The sequence below is a fragment of the Boleophthalmus pectinirostris genome, unplaced genomic scaffold, assembly GCF_026225935.1.
Source record: "Boleophthalmus pectinirostris isolate CB_2022bp ecotype Guang Dong unplaced genomic scaffold, ASM2622593v1 HiC_scaffold_6, whole genome shotgun sequence".
Classification (NCBI taxonomy): domain Eukaryota; kingdom Metazoa; phylum Chordata; class Actinopteri; order Gobiiformes; family Gobiidae; genus Boleophthalmus; species Boleophthalmus pectinirostris.
Genome location: NW_026571447.1, coordinates 37365622 through 37392024, shown reverse-complemented (window position 1 = coordinate 37392024; position 26403 = coordinate 37365622). Strand labels below are relative to the sequence as shown.

The following is a 26403-nucleotide window of genomic DNA, read 5'->3' as shown; positions in this document are numbered from 1 at the left end:
CAGCTGCAAAACTTGTAATAAGTCCGAGTTCACCTCCTGGTCCCAGGAAGTTATTCAAAAGGCTATGGAGACTTAAATGTTCTGAATCAGCATCTAAATTGTATAAAATAACCCCTGCTGGGCCACAGATCCACAGAGACAATCCATTAGCCTCCTGCTCGATCCAAAAGTAAACCACCAAAGAACCAGCGATGGCCCCAACAAGTCCTGTCAGCAAGAGCATTTTGTAAACAAATGAATCCAACGTGTTAGAAATGAAATATTCATCAATACCAAACCCAAGCACAATGCCAGTAACAGGGACTAACAAAAACATGCTTAAAAAAATTGAGTCTCTGACATTTTTAAAGGCAATTTTTTCCACTGAATCCCGAAGGAGAATGACTAAAGGAATGAGACAATTTATGGAGAAGTTGCTAAAGTTGTAGCTGGATTGCACGGCGAACATCATGGTCGTGAAAGTAACGCTAAACAAAACTATCATCCGTGCTGAGCTGACGCGCTTGTTGCAGCGCTGTTGCTTGTATTCCATGAGTAAAATGGCAGCGAGGAAGAAGCCGACTAAAACTAAAGCCTTGAGCTCCAGAGTTACCAACATGTCGAAAAGAAAGAAGGTCCATGTCCCGGCTACTGCACACCCGACGAAGACAGAACACCCGGTCAAAATAGTGTCAGAAAACTTAACAGGACAGTAGATCCCAGAGATGGGTTTGGGTGAAATATGGACGCCAGCTGTTAGTCCAAAAGTGCAGATCAGGAAGGCCAAGAAAAGTCCAAAACAGCCAAGAAATGCAGTTAGTCCGTCCAGTCCAATGACCCTGCACAATCTGTGAGCTCTAGGAATCCACTGATCGTCCACCATCGTGACCGCTGTGTTTGCTGCCAGGTTTAAAGTGTAACTTGCCGCCATTACTTTCAGTGGCACACCCAGGAAAAGCTCTGTAAAGGAGGGCAGAATTATAATCATAGAATTAAACATTCTTGTTTCCATGATTATTTGATTTATTTGATCTAAAATTTTGCACTGTACGGCATTTAACCTAAGTACGAGTTTCACTTATTCAGTTACAGATTTTATTGTTCAGAAACACCTTGAAAAATGTTTACTGTATGTGGTCTCGCCTCTACACAGATCTGACCTGTAACTTGGTCTGATGGCATCACCTGCTTGTCCCCATGGACATAAACAAGTTTAACTCTGTGAAACAGCGGGATGACACTGACATACTCAGGAACAGTATGGTAATGTCATCCCATGAAAACAAGCAGGTGCTGATCCTCCTAAAAAGTGTCACTGTGTTCCTTTAAAAAAATAATAAAATAACATTGGTGTGTTACCTATTTGTCTGTCCATTCTCTTCTGCAGTTGTCTGTTTTGTCTGTGGAATAAGTTCACACTGTCACAGAGAAAAGTGTAAAGGAGAAAATAAAACTAGCGTAGTTGGAGGCGAGTCACTGTGTCCTGCATCAATGTCCAGGGGGAGCGCAGGTGAACACAACAGGAAAAGCCTCATTCTTACTCATCTGGTGATGAAATGGTCCATTCCCACTGGAATTTCCTCTGGAAGGTCTTCTGCCACATTTGCTGCCACATATGGTGTAAAAAGTCTATAGCATTTCAAATGATTATTCTTGCTCCTTCGCCTCATCTCTTGCACAGTCTCCATGGATACGGGAAAAACAAACCGTTCATTTCACAAAATCCAACAATCCTTTACCTGTGTTCTTAGAACTGCATGTGCTGCACTTCTTAGTTGGTTAAAATACCATGATATGATGTTAAAAAGAGAGCTAAAAAAACAACAAAAAAGTTTCAAAAACTGCTCAGTGTGTGAGGCAGGTAGCCAGAAAAGCAGCCAACCACTCCACTCCACTGGCACATGGGAGCATGCCCATAGGAGTATGCCTATGGCAACGGTAATGTTTATTATCATGACTTTGCATTGTAGATTCTCATTGAAGACATCAAAACTTAGCCTAACTATATATATGTGTATATGTATGTATATATATATATATATATATATATATATATATATATATATATATATATATATATATATATATATATATATACACACACACACACACACACACATATATATATATATATATATATATATATATATATATATATATATATATATATATATATCTCCATGGCCGAGCACCAAAGTACATCTGTGACATGTTAGTGTCATATGAACCATCTCGCACTCTGAGGAGCTCAGGGACCGGCCTCCTGCTGGTGCCCAGAGTCACAACTAAACAAGGGGAGTCAGAGTTTCATTCCGCACTCTTCTCTCTAATTTATGTCTTTCTTTTTTTATTTTAATCTTCACGATTATTTATGTTTTGATTTGTTTTTATTATGATTTTAATGTATTTCTTATTCTGTAAAGCACTTTGAATTACTTTGTGTACGAATTGTGCTATACAAATAAACTTGCCTTGCCTATATATATATATATATATATATATATATATATATATATATATATATATATATATATATATATATATATATATATATATATATATATATATATATATATATATATATATATATATATATAGTTATAAGTGCTCTGTTTAGTTTTAGTTTTTTGTTTTTTTTTGAAAATCTAAAATGTTAAAAAAAAATGTGTTCATCACGGGTCCGGAACCTTTGTCCTGGTTTTGTTTCTCGCACGGAGCGGTGTTATTGTAGCTCCGCGATGGCAGCTGTGGAGACACATGTGCAGGGCTCAGGTGAGTTCTGTCATTTATTTGTTTATTCTGTTCTATAAAAGTCACATTGACACGTGGAGAAGCACTGACGTGACCCGTGTCCAGTCTGTATATTATCTCTATATTATAGATTTAACTCAGGACGGAAGTACGCGTTTGTTTGGTAGAATGTTAGCATGTCAGTTAGCATTAGCCTGGCATGTTGAAGTGTTTTTTCTTTCTTTTTGTTCTGTTCATCTTTTCACACAAATCTTTGGCTCTTTTTACAACATTTTTTTTTTTTTATTTCAGCATGCCCCGTCAGTGTACTTTAATTCTCGTACGTGTCTGTGTAATTCTGTTCTCTCTGCCTGAAAGAATAACATCAGTCCAACTCCTCAGTGTGGTTGTTTAATAATAATAAAAAAAAAAAAAACAACACACACACACACCAACAATTGTGATCAGAAAAATACTCCGATACATTCTTATTGAGAACATTTGACATGTAACTTGAGCTGGTGGCGTCTCTTAGACTGGAGATAGAAGTTTAAAGTTATTCTGTGGAACATTCCAGGTAAAGTAATAACATTGTAAGAATCTAGTGTTGTCACAGTGCAGTAGTTTCTTTTGATAAAAAAATATATATTTTAACATGAGCTTGTAGAACTTTCTTTTCTATTCCCATGTGATCTTAAATATATGTAATCCCTCAGTGGTCCGTGTGTGTATAATGGTGTGTGCTTTTATACTTGTTCTGATACAGCTCAAGACCATTTGAAAGTTTCAGGAAAGGTTCATTTCTATCCTGGGAATGTGATTTATTATTATTACTTTTTTTAGTGTTGATTCCTGCTTAAACGAGAATCATGTTTTGATACTAGTATACTAATATTGTGTTGATATTGTAACAGTTGAGATGGTTTGAAGAGCGATTTCCCCTTTTTCATTTGAAGCACACTTTCTTAGATCCTGATCTTTTTGTCACAGACCCGGAGCTCCACAGCGATGAGGAGTTTAAAGAGTTTGAGGAGGGCAGCGAGGGCGACGCAGGCTCTGATGGTAACTCCTGAACTATCTTTAAGTTATTAAAAGTGTGAATCAGTCATCAATTAAATGCCTCCACAGAGACAAAGTGGCACGTGGCTCCAAAAAAGTTAGAGCTATTAGAACTATTCGCCTTTAACTACAAATCAGTATATTTGGTAGAAAAGGCGTCTCAAATGTAAGATGCCATTTTTAGTTTGGAGAAAGTAGAATAGTGTTTGTATTGTTTATATAATAAATTGTGTTTTAAACATCTAGAGCTGGGAGATATTTCCTTGTATTGATCAATCTTGACTTTGATTTGATTTGGTCTTTTCAAAAACAAAATAAAAAGGCTTTTAGTATAGATTTTATGAACATAAACAACACAATACATGAATCTGCCAAAAAATCTCATATTTCTTCCTCCACATTTTTAAGTCTGGACCATGTGTTTTCTAGACCTCGATTTAAAAACCCCAACCAGATGAGCAACAATTACACACGACTGATTCACAGTCTCTTGATCTTTCCATTAATTGTTGAAAAAAAAGAAAGAAATTGCCCTTGTGGAGCTCAACAGTGACTGCTCTGGTTCCAGTAGTACATTTTCCATATGTTATTCCCATATACTTTTAAAAAAATTTAATAAAAACTAATATTCATAACACGGCTGTTTTATGTCCAAGAAGCACATTTATAACGTGAGATTTGCAAAATGCTTTTATAACTTTGCTTATGTTTATAAAGTACTTTGGGTGTCTTGAAATACTTTACACAACGCTTTATAAATCCAATGACTATTTCACTTTAAATAAAATGCTTAATCTTGAAGTCATTAGTTTACTTGTAGTAGATCAGCCTTGAGATTTCAAACTTAGAATATACTTTTTTTTTCACAAAGTGTATGAGAAAACTTAATGAGAAATTTAGATCCATACCCGGGGATCAGGCGGTCACTGTTGAATCCATAAATAAGATTACAGTTACACAAGTTGATTACATAAGTTGTTGGGTAACCTACAAAATATCAAGATAAATTTTTGTCAAGACCAGCTGAACCATGTGTGAAAGGAATACAATATAAAAACTCCTTAGAAAAATACTTTTGTTTTTTGGTCTTTCACAATTTATTTCATTTACTTTGAACCCAAATAGACGGAGACAGCGATGGGGACGCGGGCAGCGACGGGGACGCGGGCAGCGACGGGGACGCGGGCAGCGACGGGGACGATGAGGAGGCAGAGGATGAGCACGAGGCTGAGGCCGGGGATCCTGCAGAGGACGATGAGGCCAACGCTAACGCAGGCTGGGCTGAAGCTATGGCCAAAATCCTGGGCAAACCCACCACCCAGAACCAGAGCACCATCCTCCAGAAAAACAAAGACCTGCTGAAGGTGAAGGAGAAGGAGCGCGAGGAACAGCTGGAGAAGAGGAAACAGGTATGAGGTTTCTTTCAGTTATGTGGCTGTTTGTCCAAAAAAAAAGTTGAGAAGAAAAGGACAAAAATTACAAACATGTACGTAGAACTGACAAACATGGATTAAATATGTTTACAGCCTTTTTATTATGACAAGAAAGTATTATGTTAAAACAAAAACATAATTGTTACAGGTTATAACAGCTTCAGTTATATTAAGCTCATATGCAGGATACTAAAGAGCGACCAGCTGCAACAACAAGGGAAGAGGGAAGCGTTCACCATTTTGTTCACCAGAGCACACATCCAGAGTGTGTGTATCTTAGACTTAAGGTGCTTTCACACCGACAGTAGTTGGTGTGCGCCAAACGGTCCATTCAAACCAAAAGCTCTTAATTTGGTTCGGTTTCATTGGTGTGAAAGCTTCAATCGCACTCAGACCCGCACCAAATCAAGTGAACCGAGACCTCAAAAAAGCGGTGGTCTCGGTTCGCTTAAATTTGCACCAAATGCCAAACTCTGGTGCGGTTCCTCTGGTGTGAACGCGAACTCGGGTCCAAACCATAGACAGTAGGTCCAAACAAACTATTCCAAATGCATCATGGGAGGGGTTACACGTCTCCTCTGCCTGAAATGACGCGCTACGACTCCAGTGCAATAACAGATTGTTGTCCAGACGCAGCCGCGATTCATTTTCAAATTATTTTGCCATTAGCGGCCAATACAGAGAATGTGATACACGATGATCAGAGCAAGAACCAATGTGCAAACATGTGGCTCCAGAGTGAGTCAAAACTGAACGTGCGTACCTCTGTTCAAGACCTGCACGCTCAGAGGGGTCCTGGTGTTTCCCGTCTTCACATAACAACCAGCATTTGTTATTTTAGGCTGTTAATTAACCAAATAATTTTATGGCAATAAACAATAGCCTATTCAATTGATTCAACTTTAATCCACAAGGGAAATCATTTGGACACAGTAGCTCACACAAGTAAAAAATATAAATGGTAATAATAAATTCTAAATAAGTAGCAAAAAGGAGTTTCTGATGAAAGCTTTTTTCAGAGTTTTTTATTTTTTTTTTTTTATAAATTACAAACAAGCTCTTGGACATCTGAGTGTGCTATGCATTTTTTTTTTCACCCAGAAACAACTACAGCATGGTTAAACTCACTATTTTGCATAATATCATAATATAAACAACCAAAAATGGCTGTTGAAGAATCTCAGGACAAGTGACTCTAAACTCTAGGCCTCTTCTGGTAGTGTGTGTTCCTCTGTTGAATGTTATTGGTAAAAATACCTTGAGAAAATATCTTGGCTTGAATTAAAAAGCAAAAATGCCACATGCAAAATACAAAATGTGTTGCTTGCTCAGTTTTTGTCTTTGTTTATGTGTGTTTTTGTGTCTGTGTGTACAACAGCTGGACAAGAAGCGATCGTGGGAGATGATGAGTCGAGTGAAACCGGACGCCGTGAAGGACAGAGAGGCGGAGAAGGCTCTGCAGAGAATCGCCACCAGGTAAAACTAACGCTGCCTCCTCCTCCTCAGTACGGAGGTTGCGGGTTCGACTCCTGTCCTCCCTGTAGTGTCGGTCGTGTCTTATCTTTGTCCCGTTGCAGAGGCGTGGTGCAGCTGTTTAACGCCGTAAAGAAGCATCAGAACATCATCAACGAGAAGGTGAAAGAAGTGGGCGGGTCCGAGCGGAAAAAGGCCAAGATCCTGTCGTCCGTGTCAAAGAAAGACTTCATCGACGTTTTGAGGCGGACGGAAGAAGGGCCGACGAAAACCACCAAGAAGGAGAAGAAGGTGAGTGGAGAGAGGCAGATACAAATCATACGGTGTTTCCCAATCGTCAGGATCCACGGCTTATGAACCACGTCGGGCAGATCCACCTCATCAGATCGCCAAGTTTTGTTCCAATAAACCTTTTTTCACCACAACCAGAAGTTTAGGTTTGCCAAAGTTTCTGTTAATGGTTTTCTGTGGCAAAATGTCTGTGGAAATGTGTGACGTATTCTCCACCAGCTTCATAAATCTGCCCCATCACCAAATCTTCAACCAACAAGGTCCACAAAGGATAAACATTCTAACATGAAGAATTTACCGTATTTTCCGGGCTATTAGTCGCTCTGGATTATAAGGCGCACTGTCATTAAATGGTCTATTTTCGAACTTTTTTCACAAATAAACCGCGTGGGACTTTAAAGGGAAAACAACAGTGTGATGGGTGAGTGGTTTTGTTTGTTTGTTCGTTCACGGTGACTCTGGGCTTTGTTCAGTTGTGGCGTGTAGGGAGGGTGCTGTCTGGGACCAACGGATTGTCGGCGTGTTCACAGTGACTCAGTTGTTCAGTCGTGTCTAGAAGTGGCACATTGCGCTCGCTTTTTCCGTTCGTTCCTCCGTTCCGTTCCTCGTCGGCGTGGAGTGATGAGTGTGTTTGTGGGTGTGTTTCGCTGTGCGGTCGCTGTCTGCTCCGTGTGTGTTTGTGTGTTCTGTGGGTGGTGCGGCTTTGTAGTTTACTGAAGTTGAGCTGGGACACCCGAGTGGATTCATGTATAGGGCGCGCTGTCGTTTTTTGATGGGTTTAGAGGCTTAAAAGTGCGTCTAATAGCCAGGAAAATACGGTATCCACAACTATCAAGGTAAGAAAGACGAAAGCTTAAAAGCAAACAATGATGACGCATTAGTGACACACTGAACAAAACTAACATAATAATCATGAATAAAACATAAGTAACTTGTTCACTTAAAATTTAAAATCGATTCCATGATGTCGATATTGGCATAGATCGATTTGTTCTAATGCTACAGATCAGACATGTCAAACTCAGGCCAAAATTTGCTCGCGATATAATTATATTTGACCCGCGAGATCATATCAAATATGTATTAGAGCTGCACCCCGCCTACAGATCGACTATAGAAACAATATTTATTTACAATGTTGTTATTTTATATTCTGCTTGTTCTGGATTCAGTGTTTAAGTAAAACTATTATTAAACATTTATTTTAATAAGAAAAGGTTTAACATTACATAGAACATTACAAAGAAGAGAAAACATGCATAAATATTTAGTTTGGCCCACGACTTAGTCCCAGTTTTTAATTTTGGCCTCTGTGAATTTAAGTTTGACACCCCTGATATAGATGTTCACAGATTACATGTCTAGCGTTCAAACTGCACAAATCTGTCTGTGTTAATATCTACATCATGAAATTGATTTTTAATTTTAATTGTAGAATCAGTCTGAGTGAACAAGTTACTTCTCTTTTATTGACAATTTTGCTCAGTAGTTCACTAATTCTCATCGTTGTTCTGCTTTAAGTTTTCGTCTTTCTTACTCTTGATAGTTGTGGATAAATTCTTCATGTTAGAATGTTTATCCTTTGTGGATCGTGTTGGTTGAAGATTTGGTGATGGGGCAGATTTATGAAGCTGTTGCAGACATTTACACAGAGACTTTGCCACAGAAAACCATTGTAAAAAGTTCTATACTCCCAAATCCCTCACGTCCTCCGCGCTCCACTCCTCCGTTTCGCTTTTTTACCAAAGACGCACCAGCGGATGCTTGGTCGCCTCAGAGTGCTTGAAATTGCCCAAAATGCAACTTCATTTTTTACAAACTTTACTTAAGCAGTAAAATACCTTTTAATAAAATAAAACTCGTTCTACAATGAAAAAAGAAGTAAACATTTTGCTGTTTTAGCCACATTGCTGCAGATCACACTATTAACAGAACAGTGAATTAAAATCAGGACAAATGGAGCAAAATCTCTTACAGAAGAAGATTGGGTATATAATTAACCTATCATACAAAAATGTTTCAACCTGTGTATTTATTTATTTAGGTTAATGATCAGCCTAAATAACTCGATAACACATTCACTCAGCCTTTATTATTCACACATAAAAACACCTCTGAACACTTTATTTATTTGTAGAAGCATTCATGATTTTGGAGGAAGAATCCTGGGAATTGAGAAACACCCATAGATATATTAGTTTCAATCTAAACTAGAGATGGGACGAGATACAATTTTCACGAGACGAGACAAGATGAAATTTTGACATAATTTGTAATAAATAACAATAACGTAGTGCAGTCCATTTTACAATTTTAGCATCACCATTTTTACTTATTTTACGTAATACTTTAGTCCTCATTGTTTTTGTGATTTTATTTTTTAAACTAAAGCTTCTCAAATTGTGTCAGCTCTTAACTCTTTTTCTGTCCAAGCCAAAAGTAAATTCAGGAGGAAAAAAATCGCGTGAGATCTCGTCCCATTTCTGATCTACACTTTTATGTATTTATTGCAAACATCAACATGCTGAAATTATTAATAAAAAAATAAATACAACTTGACTTAGAAACTTATTAGACTTGAACAAACTTTGATTCACGGATGTGTAACTCCACCTTTTGTCCACCGGGTGTCAGTGTTGCTTCACTAAAAACCTGTTGTATTGTCGTTTTCAGGCTGCGGTGAAGGAGGAGGAGGACGAGGAGACGCCGGCCTGGAACGTGCTCAGGGAAGACTTCATGATGGGAGCCTCAATGAAAGACTGGGACAAGGAGAGCGACGGAGACGGAGAGGGAGAGGGGGGAACGGAGGAGAGAGGAGCACAAGGAGAGGAGAGCGATTCGGACTGAGGAGAGGGAGGAGCTCGGGGGAGAGAAACGGAGGAGAGGACCAGGAGGAGAAGTGACCGGGGCCCAAGAAGAGGAGAGAAAATTGGACCGAGACATGAGAGACTGGGGACATGTTAAATAGACTGTAGGGCTGGACGATATGAGAAAAGAAGAATCACAATCTCTTTTCCCCATAATGATAGATCTCGATTTTCGATTCGATCTTCTTCCACCTTATCAAAGACTTCAGGCATAAAGTTCAGGTTGTCAGGATCACTATTGTGTGTATTTCTTGTTTGATAGGACTTATAATTACGGAGAAATCCACGTGTAAATTTAGAAACACTTGCGATGTCCGTGCGCTAAATTAGGTCTCACGTTTCACTCATAAACTGTGAGAAAATAGTCGTTTACTTTCCATAACTTGGATTATAAAGATGAGAAGCACAAGAGGAGAGAAAGAGAAAAAAAAGGTGAAGACTTTTAATCAAATTGTGCAGATTTAACATCACCTGAGGAGACGTAAAGAGACGCGCTGTGGCTCAGGCTGCTTTTTCCTAAACAAGAGTGGAAATTCTCACGATTGGCTGTTGAACTGTCGATTAAAACGCGCTCGCCTTATCATCGAGATCGACCAGAATTTTGGCACAGCCCTAACATGTGGTATTCTTTAGCAGAGTGACTCAAATGTTAGTAGTTTTTTTTTTCCTAGACCAAGAGTTTGTTTTCATACGTGACAGTTTCGACTCTTCTCCGCGCTCTTCCTCAGAGTCGTCACGTGATGTTGCTGTGACGTATCCAGCTGATTTAAACAGGTTTTGGCGCCGTTGTCCCGAATCCTCTTGTTGAAAGACATCGCCAAAACCCGTATAAATCAGATGACCGAATCTGACCGAGCTGCAATCCGACTTCTGACCGGACACGTCACAGCAACATCAGGTGACGAGTCTGAGGAAGAGCGCGGGGAGGAGTCGAAACTGTCAGATATGAAAACAAACCCTTGGTCTAAAAAACAACAACATAATAACATGAATTATCGGAAGACCAAATGAACCTCACTGGATGCGCAAACTACAGCCTGGGGACCATATGCATCCCCTTTAATCTTTTTAATCCGGCCTGTCCAACTTGATTAATAATGACAATAAAGTTCAAGGTTTTAAAAGTCATTTCAATAAATAGTAAATACCGTGGCACTTGAAAGACAGGTGTTTTGTTGTAATGATTTTCGATAACATGGGATTTGTTTTCTACATATCCCATGTTTTTCTCTTATGAGGTGGATTACCAAAAAACTCCATCCATCTGCTCCTGGTCCGGTCCTTCCGTCAAATTTTAGAAACCTTGAAAAAGTGAAAAAGTTTGCCCTGCCCTGGACTAAAGTGACTCAAACTGTTCTCACCAGTTACCACCAAAGATGAGACTTCGCTTTCCCAGTATGAGATCTATAACTGAACTATTCCGGGTCTGATCGAGGACTAAACCAGGTCTAAACGTGGACTACATCGTTCCCACTGTAGTTCTAAACAAGAAATGATCCAAAAAGGAGAAAATAGTGGATAAAATAAACTCTAAAAGAAGCAAACACATGAACTGAAGATCTGTCCAAGCAGCACGTGAAGGAGCTGCTCACGTACCACAGTCTGAGAAACATTTATTTAACAGAATTTGTCTTTTTGTCTGGTTTAATCGCTCTGTAATTACTCTGCCTGTCCACGTGAAACAAAAACTGACACAACATATTCAAAATGCGATGTCTTCTCTCAGTCTCGTTCCAATGTTTGGATCGTGAACCCTTCCCTCCGTCTGAAATCGTGACATGAAATTCAGAAACAGGACACGGACCATGGGGACTTTTCTTATCCTGTGGAATATTCCAGAGAAAGTGGACTTCAAACTGGATTATAAACCTCAAGGACACTCGTCAGAACATAGGTTTTTTTGTTATTTGTGAAACATTGATTCAAATTGTTTATAAAATATGTAAATGCCACATGTTGCTTCTGTGTTTTTTTGTTTTTATGTCTTTGTAATACCTGACCTAAGCTTAAACGAGTTATGGCTTTGCCCAAAATGTTCCACTGTACGATATTTAACTTGTCGATCTCCACAGAGACAAGTTCATGCCAAGTTATAGGTCAGATCTGCGAAGAGGCAAGGCCACGTTTTTTATCAATACAAACTTGAATATTGCATAGAAATGTGGACTCTGCATTCACATCGTTTTCGGGAGTTTAGAGTCAAAATCTTTTAATTCTTTGTAGGAAGAGATTTAATTTTGGTGACATGACTTTAAATAGAAAAGTAAAATGTCCAATAAGGTGCATCATTTGCCCAACTTTTTGAAATATTTTTTTAAATCAATCTGTACACATTATAAATTTTTTTGATAAACTTCCATGAGAAATTTCCAGAAATTCTCTTGAGGTCTACTGAGTCCACCAAGCCTCTGAAGTTTAGTGCTTGTGGCTTTAAATCTGAGCTGAAAAATCAGTTTTTCTTCAATAACATCCTTATCCTTTCTGGAAACTTGGGTTTACCAAACCCTGAGCCGTACCTGTCATTGGGACACACTGGTGACATCGCACTCACTCACTTCACTTTTTATACCGGGGTGGGTAAACTACGGCCCGGGGACCATATGTGGCCCTTTAATCTTTTTAAGCCGGTCCGCCGAACTTGAATAATAATAATAATGATTTTCAGTGTTTTAAGTAATTTCAATAAATAGCAAATACCGTTGGACTTGAAAGACAGATATTTTGTTGTAATGATTTTCAATTATGGGATATTTCAATAATGTAATATTGTAACATGTCATTTTTTTTCTCTTATGAGGTGAATTACCAAAAACCTCCATCCATCTGCTACTGGTCCGGCCCTTCTGTTAAATTTTAGAACCCTTTGTGGCCCAAGAGTCAAAAGGTTTTATACAGTCTATGATCACTACAGAAAGAACAAACTTTGTCTCTCATTTCATCTTTGGACTTTGTGGATATTGGATAATTATGAAAAGTATTGACAGAATTTTCATATTTTAGAAAATTATGAAGATTGAGATATAAAATTGGTACCAAAAGATGCACAATAGCAACATTTATATTTAACTTTCATTGACACCATGGCCCTAAATGAATTATTTTTAAAGTTATTTGAGAAAAACTGATTTTTCTGCCAGAGCTTTATGGACACTTTATGGACCTTAAGAGGTTTGGTGGACCCAGTAGATTTTATTCATTTGAGCAAATATTCCACAGATTTTCTTTTAATTGATATTGTCATATTTTAAAATTGGGTACAAGTTGAATTTCTGACATTGGGGCAAATGATGCAGCCGAATGTCCAAGATGTTTTGTTTTTTTTTTATTGCATTTTTCTGATGTGAGGGAAACATGAGATCCAAGAGTTTTTAGATTTTTTTTTTCTTTTATCAATTCTTTCATTCATGATCAGATTTTTATCAAATTCTCTGTTGTCCCGTGTAGTCAGAGCGGTCTTCAGTGTGTGTGTTTATCAGCAGTTGTGTGGGTTTAACAGTGTTCTCGATCAGCAGGCTGGTATCTGTCCTTTTGTCCCCGTTAAACCTGAGACGCGACGCTCCAGAGGGACTAAAACAAACCGTCTGCTGTGGAGACCAGAGCACCGCGCCAAACCGAGGAGTCTGAAACGGTGACTGTACTCTGCAGAACACGCCCGCGCCTCCCGCTGATACCGCGCAGTCACATCACGCCGGGGGTGCTCTACACGGATCTGCACGGAGGAATGTTCAGCGGTTACCACGGTGACACGAACACACTCAAAAAAAAGGATTTACGATAGTCTAAAAACTCAAGAAAAACTACAAAATGGGTTTGAACGACACATTTTTAGGAGCCTGTGATCGATACAAGCGTTAATAGTCCAATGGTTCATTTGGTCTTCTGATAATTTATGTTTAATAGGTTCTTTTTTCAGACCAAGAGTTTGTTTTCACATCACGAGACTCTGAGGAAGACCAGTCGAAAAGCTGTCAGGTATGAAACTAACTCTTGGTCTGAAAAAAGAACCTATTAACAAGAGTGTTTATAGTCCCATTTAGGTTTGATTTCATGTGTGAGAGACTTGACCATACGTCCCTTTTTACCCGGGACAGTCCCAGTTTTCTGATTTTACTGTAGATGTATTGTAGCCTGATTCATCAGCCGTGGAAACCGTCTGACCTCACAGCATTAGAATTTGTTCGCTCGACAGTAGGCAGGTACTTTTTTTATTGAACCAATCACGGCTATTTGGTCGTGACGTATGTAACGCGCTACTGACGAGGATAACTGGTATATTAAGCTTTTCCCAAATTCCGTAAGAAGAAGGGCAATAACGTCTTTCCCCTTGATAAAATTCAACAAACATTCTCTTTGCTCCAGCTTTAAATCCTCGATCTCGCGAATCGTTGCCAACACAGAATGTATGTCTCTTTGCTGATTGGCTGGTGCCTGAACTCGCATTTCTGGAGTTCTAGAAAACCATCTAGCACAGGAGTTTCCAAACTTTTTTCATCAAGGGCCACATTTCTAAACACAGATGAAGCAGAGGGCCGATCGAGGGCCACAGACTGATGCTCAATACAGGGAATAATTAAAATATGTGCATGTTTAACAGGTTAGAATGAGCCATCAGTCCTTTATTCACAGTGTTGGGGAGTAACAGATTACATGTACCGGGATTACATAATCAGAGTATTTATGAGTAACTGTATTCAGTTACAGTTACTGTTTCAGTGAGTGGTAATTGGATTACAGTTACTTTGTTGAAATAAATGGATTACAGGGCGGTATTTTCCTGTTTTCACATTTTGGGCTAAACCAGGTCTGAACCAGGAGAAAAACCAGGACTAAACCAGGACTAAACCAGGTCTAAACCAGGTCTAAAAGCAGGACTAAAGGAGGACTAAACTACGACTAAACTATGACTAAAACTAGGACTAAAACCAGGTCTAAAACCAGGACTAAATCAGGACTAAACAATATGACACCTAACAGTAGAGTGGACATAATTTAAGGCAGCAGTGATCTCATATAGAAATCATTTCTCTATCAATAATATTTTTTATATGCTTAAGTAAAGACTGGACTTTTCATTTTCTCTTAACAGACAAAACAAAACATCTTATGTTAAGATTTCCTGGTCTTTGCTTCTCTACAACAAACAGTTTCTTTTTCATGGAGACTTGGGCTCAACAGAGAATTTGAAGAGAACAAACATGAATTTTCAGGATGTGGTTGTTTCATTCATGTCATTTTAAAAAGCAAGACAATATCAAATAATCCAAAGTATTCAGATTACTCACTTTAAGTAATTTAATGGATTACGTTACAAACTACATTTTGGGGTATGTAATCTGTAATCTGTAGGGGAATACATTTTAAAAGTAACCTTCCCAACACTGTTTATTCACACTAAGATCCTCAAAACCACACACTAAAAATGTAATATTGGCTTTATCACGGTAGATTTTCAGAAAACTTGCAGTAAAAAGTTCATTTTTAATTGATGCAAGGAAATTTGGACCAATTCTCCTGGAAGCCTGAGGGCCAAGAAAAATGTGTCTGAGGGCTGCATTTTGCCCACGGGCCGGAGTTTGGACATGCCTGGTCTAGTGTATTCCGATTCCTGACCTAATCGCTGGAGAGAAATGAAACTGAGCGGAGGCACTAGGTGGCGCCAGTTTGACTTATTTATTGTGTTTAACTCATAAATTTGTCTGGATGGTCATGTTGTTGATTAATTATATTTTAACGGATAATAATACTGATAAATTTGGTAATTTTACATTTTTGAGCACCAAGAATTTGAGTATTTTTAGAAGATAATGATAAATTTGAAATGTTGTATTTTCGGAAACTGGAATGAATTAATTTTGATTGATTTAATGATGAATTGGATTGCGGTTATTTTAAGGAGACGCTGTTAATGATGAATTATTGTTGTGTAAATAGTTTCCTTAACGTGCAAATAGTTTCTTTCATGTGTTTTGTAGCTGCCAGAGGACTGCAGATGGAAAGGAGCTTGGCACAGAGCGTCTTTTCTGTCAGATTTGAACGTTTTCTCTGCTCTGTCCCGGTTTTAAATAAATAAATACACATCGAGGGTGTGGGAGTGTGGGAACGCGGGATGTGACCGGCTTTAAGACCCGGTGGCGGCACACACCGGGAGCCAGTCGGACCATTAGCCGATGCAGCGCAGTCCCAAAGCGCACAACGAACTCTCTCCTCCACGAAGTTCAGCGGCTCCTGTTCCGAAGCAACGCCCGCTGTCTCCATCTGAGCCTGGACCCGAGACCGGACGAACCAGCACACACACACACAGAGACACACAGACAGACAGCAGAAAGAAACAGAAAACAGAACAGAACCCGCGTTTTTTTTATTGCAGTTTTGAATTTTCGGCTCGGATTTGGCACGCGTAAAGACGAAACGTGCCGTGGATAGATGGGGTGAGGGGGATACAAACGAAGGGAGATACTTTTTTTTTTCCAACATCAAACTTTGGATTTACTGGAAAACCTTATCTCATCTCTCATAACTTATTATTCCCCTTCAAGTTTTCATACTTTTCCCACGTTCCCACGCTGTTTCTTGGAATAAAACGGGATGTACCTCTCGCCAAGACATTAAGGATTTGTGGAGCGTAGTGGAAGTAGCTGACCGACTCTTTCGTCTTTTCTCATGCGGTGGAGGAGTCGCTTTTCCCGCAGGACGCTCGGACCAGCAGCCCCTGACATACCCAGCATCGTCCGAATCCTCCACGCAGCGTTTTGGCCACTTTTTTACTCACCACTTGGCCGTGCGCCTTTTGGGAACAGCGCGTTGGATACTGACACAAGTTTGGATAAATATTTTTGTGCGCGGATTTATGGGATTTAAATACAGTTTTTAAAGTTTTTTTTTTTTTTTTTTTTTTTTGGAGATTGCTTTTGCGTGGGATGCTCATAAGAACTTCCACTCAGAATTGGAAAAACACAGGTGGGATACTCATTTGTTGTTTTCAGATTGTCCCGATTTGAAATATTACAGACCGAATCAATTACGTGGAATTGTGAAGGGAAAAATCCACAGTGAAGGTCCAGATCGATAATCCCGCTTTATTTAAGTAAACTAAACAGATCACAAAACCAGCCTTCAGTAAATACCGATGTCCCCGTATAGGTCGATCCTTTAAGTGCTCATAAAAAGTTCGTAATACCTGCTTGCCTTTTACGAGCGTTTTAATCTGTCAACAAACTCTTTAGTGCACGTTTGAGGGGGGGGGACTTGGAAAGGAAAAGAAAGTAACGCGATAGTTCTCAGTTTCTTGGTTAATAAATGGCTGTTTGGTTGAACGCTCCGTGGCGCAGATTCAGCTCTTGGCTCCGGTGGCTCCTCCAGCGCGCCCCCGGGTTGGATAAAAAGTGTCCGATTGCAGCACATTCTCGCCGCATGTTGTAATATTTTGCTCTGGCCTCCTCCGCTGGAGGATTTGATCTGCGGCTCTGGACTGAAGCAGAGGCCGGCCACAGCGCGACCGGCGTGTGATTCTGCGGCTTTTGGTCAAAGACACGAGATTTATGATCTGAGAGGAGCGAGGGGACACACGAGAGAAGTCTGAAGAGTTTAAGACATTTAGAGATGTTATGATTCACAAACAGTTGACTGTCTCTGGACTCTTTGCGCCAGTCCCAGACCCAGGTGCACTGTATCCTAAAGAAGAATTAAAAGTTCTTATAAAACTCTTATAATTTCACACACTGTTAGTCGGAATAACACCATGCAGCCACAGCTGCCTGTGGGCACAGTAACAGGAATTTGGTTGCTAATCTGCGCCCACAGTCCCTGGGACCAGCACCAAACACAACATACATTTGGATATTTACTCTGCACTGGCCGGAGCCGGGAGCAGGCTGCCAGCCTCTGGGTTTGTGGGTGAACACTCACTATGATAAAAGTGTGCAGGAGATTTGAACAGGCTTTCAAAAGTCACTAAATGAACCTCATCATTTATTTCTGACATGGTCCATTACTAAAGAGGAGCTGGAAAGCCACAGCAGAGCTCTGAGTTTGTTCTACAGAGGAATCTGAGGCGAGCAGCCTGGCCTTAGCAGGCTTCAGTTCTCCAGTTTTTTTAATGTATTTATTTATTTTTATTTTTTTATTTACCCAACCATGTGTCAGAGGTAATTTTGTGGTTATTAAAGGGTCCATATTAAGCTGTTTTCTGATCTATGTTAGAATGTTTCCTCATCTCAAACAGACCTGGAGTTGTGTTCTGTTTCATTCGCACAAGTTTAACAAACAAATCCTGCATATTTAGGCTGAGTTCTTCTTTTAAACGCCGCTGCTCCATTGTGTTTTTAAACCGCATACACCTTCGCTAAACTCATTTGGATAATTTCAGCCCATAAATGACCAAATAAAGGTAAAAGGAGCTGTTAACTTGCACATTACCGCTGTCATAAAGTGTAACAGAGCGTTTTGAGCTTTGGAGATGTAAACAGAATAATTACACAGGATTACTCAGACATGTGAAGGAAACAAAACACAACTCCAGGTCTGTTTTCTGATGAGGTAACAACATTATAATTTGGCTTAAAGCTCACGAGGATCAATTTTGTGACCTTTTAATTAAACATTATATCTCTATAGCAGAAAATGCAGAACCATGGTGCATTCTTCTCCACTAATTGATGTTTTGTGTTTCTTTCTTTCACAGTGAAGATGAATCCGAGCCTCCATCTCGTGCTGTTGGTTCTGGACCTCCTTGCTCTCTCCGCTGCCCTCTCCACCTGCAGCACCCTGGACATGGACGAGTTTAGGAAGAAGCGCATCGAGGCCATCAAGGGTCAGATCCTGAGCAAACTGAAGCTGAGCCGCCCGCCCGAGGAGTACCCCGAGCCCGAGGAGGTGTCCCGGGACGTGGTGGCCATCTACAACAGCACCCGCGACCTGCTGCTGGAGAAGGCCAACGAGAGAGCGGCCACGTGCGAGAGGCAGAGGAGCGAGGAGGAGTACTACGCCAAAGAGGTGCACAAGATTGACATGCTGCCGTTCTACCCCGCCGAGAGTGAGTACTGACCAGACTGTGTGTACTTTTAAAGGAACTCTATGTAGTCTGTGCTCTTGCAGTTTTAAGAAAATGTACTACAATCATAACTGAGCCTAGTGCCTGTGTCTTAAAATCATAAAATCTGGCGTCGTATTGTTTTTAGTGGCCTGTGTAATAACGTGGTGCAATCCATTTAACAATTTTGGCTTCACTATTGTTATTTATTTTATATAATACTTAAGTGCTCATTGTTTGCTGCTTTTTTGAACTACAGCATCTTAAATTATAGACTGATTCATCAGTTGGGTTTCATTTTGTGGGAACTGTCTGACCTCGCAGCATTAGGATTCATTCGCTCGACGGAAGAAGGACACTGTTTTTATTCAACCAATCGCTGCTGTTTAGTCGTGACGATTGTACTGCTCCAAATTCCGAAGGAAGAAGGGCAATAACATCTTTATCTTTTTCTTTGATAAAATTCACCAAACATTCTCTTTGTTCCGGTTTTAAATCCTCAATCGGAATTGTTGCCAACACAGAATGTCTGTCTTCGTCTACATCAGGGGTGTCAAACTCATTTTGGTCCGGGGGCCGTGTCCAACCTACTTTGATCCCAAAGGGGCCGGATCAGAAAACTCATGACATATAAACCCCAAAAATAACAATAAGTTCAAATATTTGTGCAGAGAAACGCAAATCTATTACAGAAACCTTTTTTAATTGATTAACTCTTTTTTTTTTACAAAATATTATAATATTATGAACAACCTGAAAATTTAAGAAAAACGTAATTTCAACACAATGTTTTAACATGAACTTGTATGTAAATAGGAATAAGTCAATTTTTCTTGGAAAATCCTGCACTCGGCTCCACTTTTCTCATTTTTGACATTTTGCTGATGAGGTTGTCACGGTCAACAGTCAAAACGATCGTCCTTTAAGAGCGTTTGGAAAGACACAAGTCTTCATTTGTGCTGCTCTGGTGGGAGGGGCCACGTACAGAGACGCTGGAGACGCTGCTGTGATAAACACCACAGAAAATTAACAAGATTTTAATAGAAAATATAATTCAAATATTTTAGTAGAAAATCAGCCAAGGGCCAGATTAAAGGTCTTGGAAGGCCGGATCTGGCCCCCGGGCCGTATGTTTGACACCCCTGGTCTGCATCCATCTCGACACTTTGTTTACTGTTGTGCTGTTCCACAAAAGGGACACAGACGGATGCGACGAGTTTGACGTCATGACTTCACAGCTCTTCACTGATTGGTCAGTGTATGATCAACAACTTCCCAGGTTCTTGCAAATCGTCTAGTGTATTTTGATTCTTGACCTAGTCGCTGGAGAGAAATGAAATTGAGCGGAGGCACTAGGTGGCTTCCAGCCTGACTAGAACCCAAGATGGCGTCATATTGTTTTCGATGGCCTGTGCTCATTGGTGCATCGCTCCTGAATACTGACCTTATGCATCAGAACGTGTAACATCAGAAAAGCTTTGATAATTTAAAAAACAAATCATATAGTTCATATTCCAAAAATACAAAAGAATCCGTACAAAATCTGAACTTTATGAAAACTCTCAATGCAATGTCAGCTGAAACCGGGGAGTTTGAATACACAAAAAAAGCGTGGGTGTATGTTCCCCAGTTCTTTATTATAGATCACAAAGTCGGGTCACGCCTCCGCGAACTTGGAGAAACAAATCACAGCCTAAATCTGGCAAATTCTCCTGTAGTGTGTGGCCACTTTTTGTCAATAGGAGCCAAGGTCTTGGGTCGGAGTCCATGAGAACGAGACAAGACGAGATTTTGACATAATTTGAAATAAATAATAATAACACAGTGCAGTCCTGTTCACAATTTTGGCCTCTTCATTTTTATTTAATCTATGTAATACTTTAGTCCCCATTGTATGGTGCTTTTTTTTTTATTTTTAACTACAGCGTCTTAAATTATGCCAGCTCTTCACTCTCTCTTCTTTTTCTGTCCAAGCCAAAGGTGAATTCAGGAGGAAAAAATCTCACAAGATCATTTTCTCACGTGTGCACGATCTTGAGGCAGTTTTGGCTCATGGGATCTTGTGGCAAGAAAACTTGTTCCATCCCTAGATTCCCTACACTGCAAATTTAAACTTTAACTTATCATTATTCATCTTATTTTCAGATTTATTATCTACTTATTACACCAGAGACGGCTTCATTCTAATCTAGAGGTCGTATATTTTAAGATAACTTGTCAAGTAAAATGATCTTGCTGCTTGGACAGATAATTTCTCTACTTTTAAGTCATTTTCTGATAGATTGAAGTGTTTATATCTTGAATTTTGGCCAAGTTTTTTCTGCAGTGTAGTAAAAAAACATTGCATTATTGTTGTTTCATGTTTAAAAAAAAAATCGGGAGTAATTTATGGCAGAGAGCGAGTCATGAAATAAAGTAATTTCATTGGTATGTATGTTTCCTAGCTCGGTAATGAATGAGTTTTGTTGTAGTCATGGAAGCTGGTGTCACCTTTCAGCTGCAGTAGTGGTAAAAGTAGTCGTATGTTTAAGTAAATAAGATTCCTTTCGGTGTCTTTCAGAAGCGGTTGTTAAATATTTGTTTCTGACAAATGGACGCAAATGGGACTCTTCCCTCACAGTTTGATTTGCGGCGGCAGTAATTGCAGGATTTGTACTGGCGAGTGTAGAAGGAGGAGTAGTAATTGTAGTAGTACTTGTAGTCAAAATAATACTTGGGCTACGTGATTGTGATAAGCGGGATGTTGGAGATGTAACAGAAGAAGAAGATGCTCAGGAGAGAGTCAGAGGAGCAGAAGAGAGGGTCAAAGGAAGAGAAAATGCAGAGAAGAGGAACAGGATTTAGAGGAGAACGTCAGATGGAACAGATGAAGCAGAGGAGAGCTTCAGATGAAGAGAGAATCCAGAGAAGAGGAACAGGATTTGGAGGAGAGGGTGAGAGAAGCAGAAGGTCAGATGGAGCAGAAGAGAAAGGGTTAGAGGAAGAGAGGAGTGGGTCGGAGGAGCAGAAGATGCAGAGAAGATCAAACGGAGCAGAGGAAACGGTCAGATGGAGCAAAAAAGTGGAGGAGAAGGTCAGAGGAAGAGAAGAGAATGCAGAGGAGAGGAACAGGATGGTGAAGAGAAGGTCAGATGGAACAGAAGAGAGGATCAGCAGAGGAAAGGGTCAGATGAAACAGAGGAGAGGGTCAGGTGGAGCAGAGAAAAAGGGTCAGAGGAAGAGAGAATGCAGAGAAGAGGAACAGGATGCAGAAGAGAGGGTCAAATGGAGCAGAGGAGAGCAGTCAGAGGAGCACAGGATGCAGAGAAGGCCGTGACTGAGGAGAAGAGAAGGTCAGATGGAACAGAAAAGAGGAGCAGAGGAGAGGGTCAGAGGCGGAGAGGAGAAGATCAGATGGAGCAGAAGAGAGGGACAAATTAAGAGAAGAGGGACAGGATGCAGAGGAGGATGCAGAAGAGAGGGCCAGAGGTGCAGAGGACATGGCCAAAGGAAGAGAGAACGCAAAGAGGAGGAACAGGATGCAGAAGAGAAGGTCAAATGGAGAAGAAGAGAGAGGGTTAGAGGAAGAGAAGAGAGGGTCAGATGGAGCAGAGGAGAGGGTCAAAGGAAGAGAAAATGCAGAGAAGAAGAACAGGATGCAGAGGAGAGGGTCAGATGGAGTCAGATGGGTCAGAGGAGCAGAGGAGAAGGTCAAATGGAGCAGAGGAGCAGAGGAGAAGGTCAGTTGGAGCAGAGGAGAGGGTCAGAGGAACAGGAGAGAATGCAGAGATGAAGAACAGGATGCAGAGAGGGTCAGATGGAGCAGAAGGGAAGGGCAGAGGAGCAGAGGAGAGGGTTGGATGGAGCAGAAGATGTAGAGGAGAAGGTCAGATAGAGCAGAGGAGAGGGTCAGAGGAAGAGAGAATGCAGAGGAAAGGCTCAGAGAAGAGAGAATGCAGAGAAGAGGAACAGGATGCAGAAGTGAAGGTCCAATGGAACAGAAAAGAGAAGCAGAGGAGAGGGTCAGAGGAAGAGAGAATGCAGAGAAGCGGAACAGGATGCAGAAGAGAAGGTCAGATGACGCAGAGGAGCCGATCAGATGGAGCAAAAGAGAGGGTCAAAGGAAAAGAAGATGCAGAGGAAAGGGTTGGAGGGAGCAGAGGAGAGGGTCAGAGGACGAGAAAGTGCAGAGAAGAGGAACAGGATGCAGAAGAGAAGGTCAAATAGAGCCGAGGATGCAGAGAGAAGAGAGCAGAAGCTGAGAAGCAGAAGAGAGAGGCTCAGAGGAGCAGAGGAAAAGGTCAAAGGAAGAGGGAATGGAGAGACGAGGAAGAGGATGCAGAAGAGAAGGTCAGATGGAGCAGAGGAGCAGAGGAGAGGCTCAGCTGGAGCAGAGGGTCAGCTGGAGCAGTTTTTGTTGACTCCCGTTAAACAGTAGCCTAGTTTGTTTTGAGTCCCAGTGTGAAGCCTTCGCACACACTGAGGTCACCACTGTTTGTCGTTGTTTTGGAAATTCCATCCCATCATGCTTTGCTGCTCAGGGACCGGCTCCAGGAGGAAATGGGAAACTACTCCGGCGCCACTCGGCAAGTCACATTTTCTTTAGAGACGTTCACAATATTTGCAAAGACCCGTTTCAGTTCACAGCGGACTTTTTAATCCCGTCCCGTCGCTTTAACGTTTGAGAGAAGACGCTGAATTTATTTAATTTACACTAAACTAAAATAAAACCAAACCGATAGATGTTTTGTAGACGTAATTATCTAAGTCCCTACAGAACAGCTTTGTATAAATAAAAGTTCAAAAATGAAAACCCCGTGGAGACACAAAGCATCTGCGTCTGACACACTGGGACTTTTCAGAACATTTTTGTTGAGGTCTAAACTAGGACTGGACCGAGGTGGATTTTTTGGGATCAGTACAGATTAAATGGACTTTGGACATGCTGAATTATAAAACTTGATTTGGGTTTAAGTTGGATTTATTTAGGCTGCAGTTTCTCTAGTTTTGCTTCTTTACAGTCCTATTTAAAGACAGTTGGTTTAGTTCTGTTTAGTCTGATTTAGTCCTGGTTTGGTCCTTGTTTTGTGATTGTTTGGTCCTGGTTTAGTCCTGGTTTGATCTTGGTTTGCTCCTAGTTTAGTCTTGGTTTGGTCCTGTGTGGTCCTGATTTGGTCCTGGTTTGGTCCAGGTTTGGGCCTAGTTTACTCCTGGTTTGGTCCTGATTTGGTCCTGGTTTGAGGGTGGTTTGACCTTGGTTTGGTTCTAGTTTGGTCCTGGTTTAGTCCTGGTTTGGTCCTGTTTTTGTTCTTGTTTGGTCCTGGTTTACTCCTAGTTTAGTCCTGCTTTGGTCCTGGTTTCGTTCCTGGTTTAGTCATGGTCTAGTTCTGATTTAGTCCTGGTTTAGTCCTAGTTTAGTCCTGGTTTGGGCCTGGTTTGGGCCTAGTTTACTCCTGGTTTGGTCCTGGTTTAGTCCTGATTTAGTCCTAGTTTGGTCCTTGTTTTGTTCTTGTTTGGTCCTGGCTTGGTCCTGGTTTGGTCTTACTTTAGTCCAGGTTATATCCTGGTTTGGTCCTAGTTTAGTCCTGATTTGGTCCTGGTGTGCTCCTAGCTTAGTCCTGGCTTGGTTCTGGTTTAATCCAGGTTTGGTCCTGGTTTGGTACTGGTTCAGTCCTTGTTTGGTCCATCTTCTGTGCTTGTTTAGTCCTGATTTGATCTTGGTTTGGTCCTGGTTTGGTTCTGATTTAGTCCTGGTTTGGTCCTTGTTTTGTGATTGTTTGGTCCTGGTTTAGTCCTGGTTTGATCTTGGTTTGCTCCTAGTTTAGTCTTGGTTTGGTCCTGTGTGGTCCTGATTTGGTCCTGATTTGGTCCTGGTTTGGTCCAGGTTTGGGCCTAGTTTACTCCTGGTTTGGTCCTGATATGGTCCTGGTTTGAGGGTGGTTTGACCTTGGTTTGGTTCTAGTGTGGTCCTTGTTTAGTCCTGGTTTGGTCCTGTTTTTGTTCTTGTTTGGTCCTGGTTTACTCCTAGTTTAGTCCTGCTTTGGTCCTGGTTTCGTTCCTGGTTTAGTCATGGTCTGGTTCTGATTTAGTCCTGGTTTAGTCCTGGTTTGGGCCTGGTTTGGGCCTAGTTTACTCCTGGTTTGGTCCTGGTTTAGTCCTGATTTAGTCCTAGTTTGGTCCTTGTTTTGTTCTTGTTTGGTCCTGGCTTGGTCCTGGTTTGGTCTTACTTTAGTCCAGGTTATATCCTGGTTTGGTCCTAGTTTAGTCCTGATTTGGTCCTGGTGTGCTCCTGGCTTAGTCCTGGCTTGGTTCTGGTTTAATCCAGGTTTGGTCCTGGTTTGGTACTGGTTTAGTCCTTGTTTGGTCCATCTTCTGTTCTTGTTTAGTCCTGATTTGATCTTGGTTTGGTCCTGGTTTGTTTCTGGCTTAGTCCTGGTTTAGTTTGTTATTTGTTGTTTTTATCTTTATTTACGCTGCTTCACTTCTCAAAATGAGTTCCCAGTTTTCCGTGCACTGTATTTTTATAACCAAATGAACACAGAATAGAAAAGTTTAAAGCCGTATTCTGGAAAAACTCTGTGGTGGAATTTGCTGTGTAACTGTCAGATTGCAGATTTGTTGACCTGGTTTATGGTTAATATCTGTGTAATTACTGGGCCAATCCACATGAAACAAAAACTGGCACAAAGTTCAACGTCTTGTCTGTCAGCGTAAATAAACAAACGTGATTTTATAATTCTTTCCACAATATCCTCGGAGTGTGGTGCCATTATTCAACCCCAAAGACGTGGTTGTTGTGAGCCGAAAGCCAAATCAAACAATAATCATAAGTCATCACCGTAAGTTTGGATCGTTCTTTCGAAAACAGTAAATCTGCGTCTTTTCTTCAGCTGAAATTCTAAAGTGTTCAAATTCTAAAACGTGACCTATTTAACGAATTTAAAGTTTCGATATTATGCAAAAAAAATGACTCTTGTTTGGTCCTGGTTTGACTTTGGTTTGGTCCTAGTTAGTCTTAGTTTGGTTCTGGTTTAGTCCCGGTTCAGTCCTGGTTTTGTCCTGGTTTGATTGTGGTTTGGTTCTAGTTTAGTCCTGGTTTGGTTCTGGTTTGATCTTGGTTTGGTCCTTGTTTAGTCCTGAATTGGTTCTAGTTTGGTCCTGGTTTGGTCCTGGTTTAGTCCTTGATTGGTCCTGATTTGGTCCTGGTTTGGTCCTGGTTTAGTCCTGGTTTAGTCCTGGTTTGGTCCTGGTTTAGTCCTGGTTTAGTCCTGGTTTGGTTCTGGTTTGGTCCTGGTTTAGTCCTAGTTTAGTCCTGGTTTGATTCTGGTTTAGTCCTGATTTGTTTCTAGTTTGGTCCTGGTTTGGTCCTTATTTGGTCCTGGTTTGGTCCTGGTTTAGTCCTGATTTGTTTCTAGTTTGGTCCTGGTTTGGTCCCGGTTTAGTCCTTGTTTGGTCCTGGTTTAGTCCTAGTTTGGTCCTTATTTGGTCCTGGTTTGGTCCTGGTTTAGTCCTGGTTTGGTCCTTGTTTAGTCCTGAATTGGTTCTAGTTTGGTCCTGGTTTGGT

General features: G+C 40.6%; 2 protein-coding genes across 2 annotated transcripts in view; both read left to right on the top strand.

Moving 5' to 3' along the window:
* Positions 1 to 2683: 2683 nt before the first annotated feature.
* On the top strand, positions 2684 to 11784 carry rrp15 (ribosomal RNA processing 15 homolog). Its single transcript, XM_020923633.2, has 6 exons — positions 2684 to 2751; positions 3700 to 3771; positions 4894 to 5177; positions 6580 to 6677; positions 6779 to 6965; positions 9639 to 11784. The coding sequence occupies exons 1-6, from the start codon at positions 2718 to 2720 to the stop codon at positions 9810 to 9812; spliced, it is 849 nt and encodes a 282-aa protein (XP_020779292.2). The 5' UTR covers positions 2684 to 2717; the 3' UTR covers positions 9813 to 11784.
* A 4936-nt stretch (positions 11785 to 16720) lies between these two features.
* The window catches only part of tgfb2 (transforming growth factor, beta 2), a 71676-nt gene continuing 61993 nt past the window's right edge, over positions 16721 to 26403 (top strand). Inside the window, exons 1-2 of the mRNA XM_020923645.2 lie at positions 16721 to 16789; positions 18513 to 18863. Of these exons, the coding sequence (XP_020779304.1) occupies positions 16750 to 16789; positions 18513 to 18863 (391 nt within the window). The 5' untranslated portion in view covers positions 16721 to 16749. The remainder of the gene's footprint in view (positions 16790 to 18512; positions 18864 to 26403) is intronic.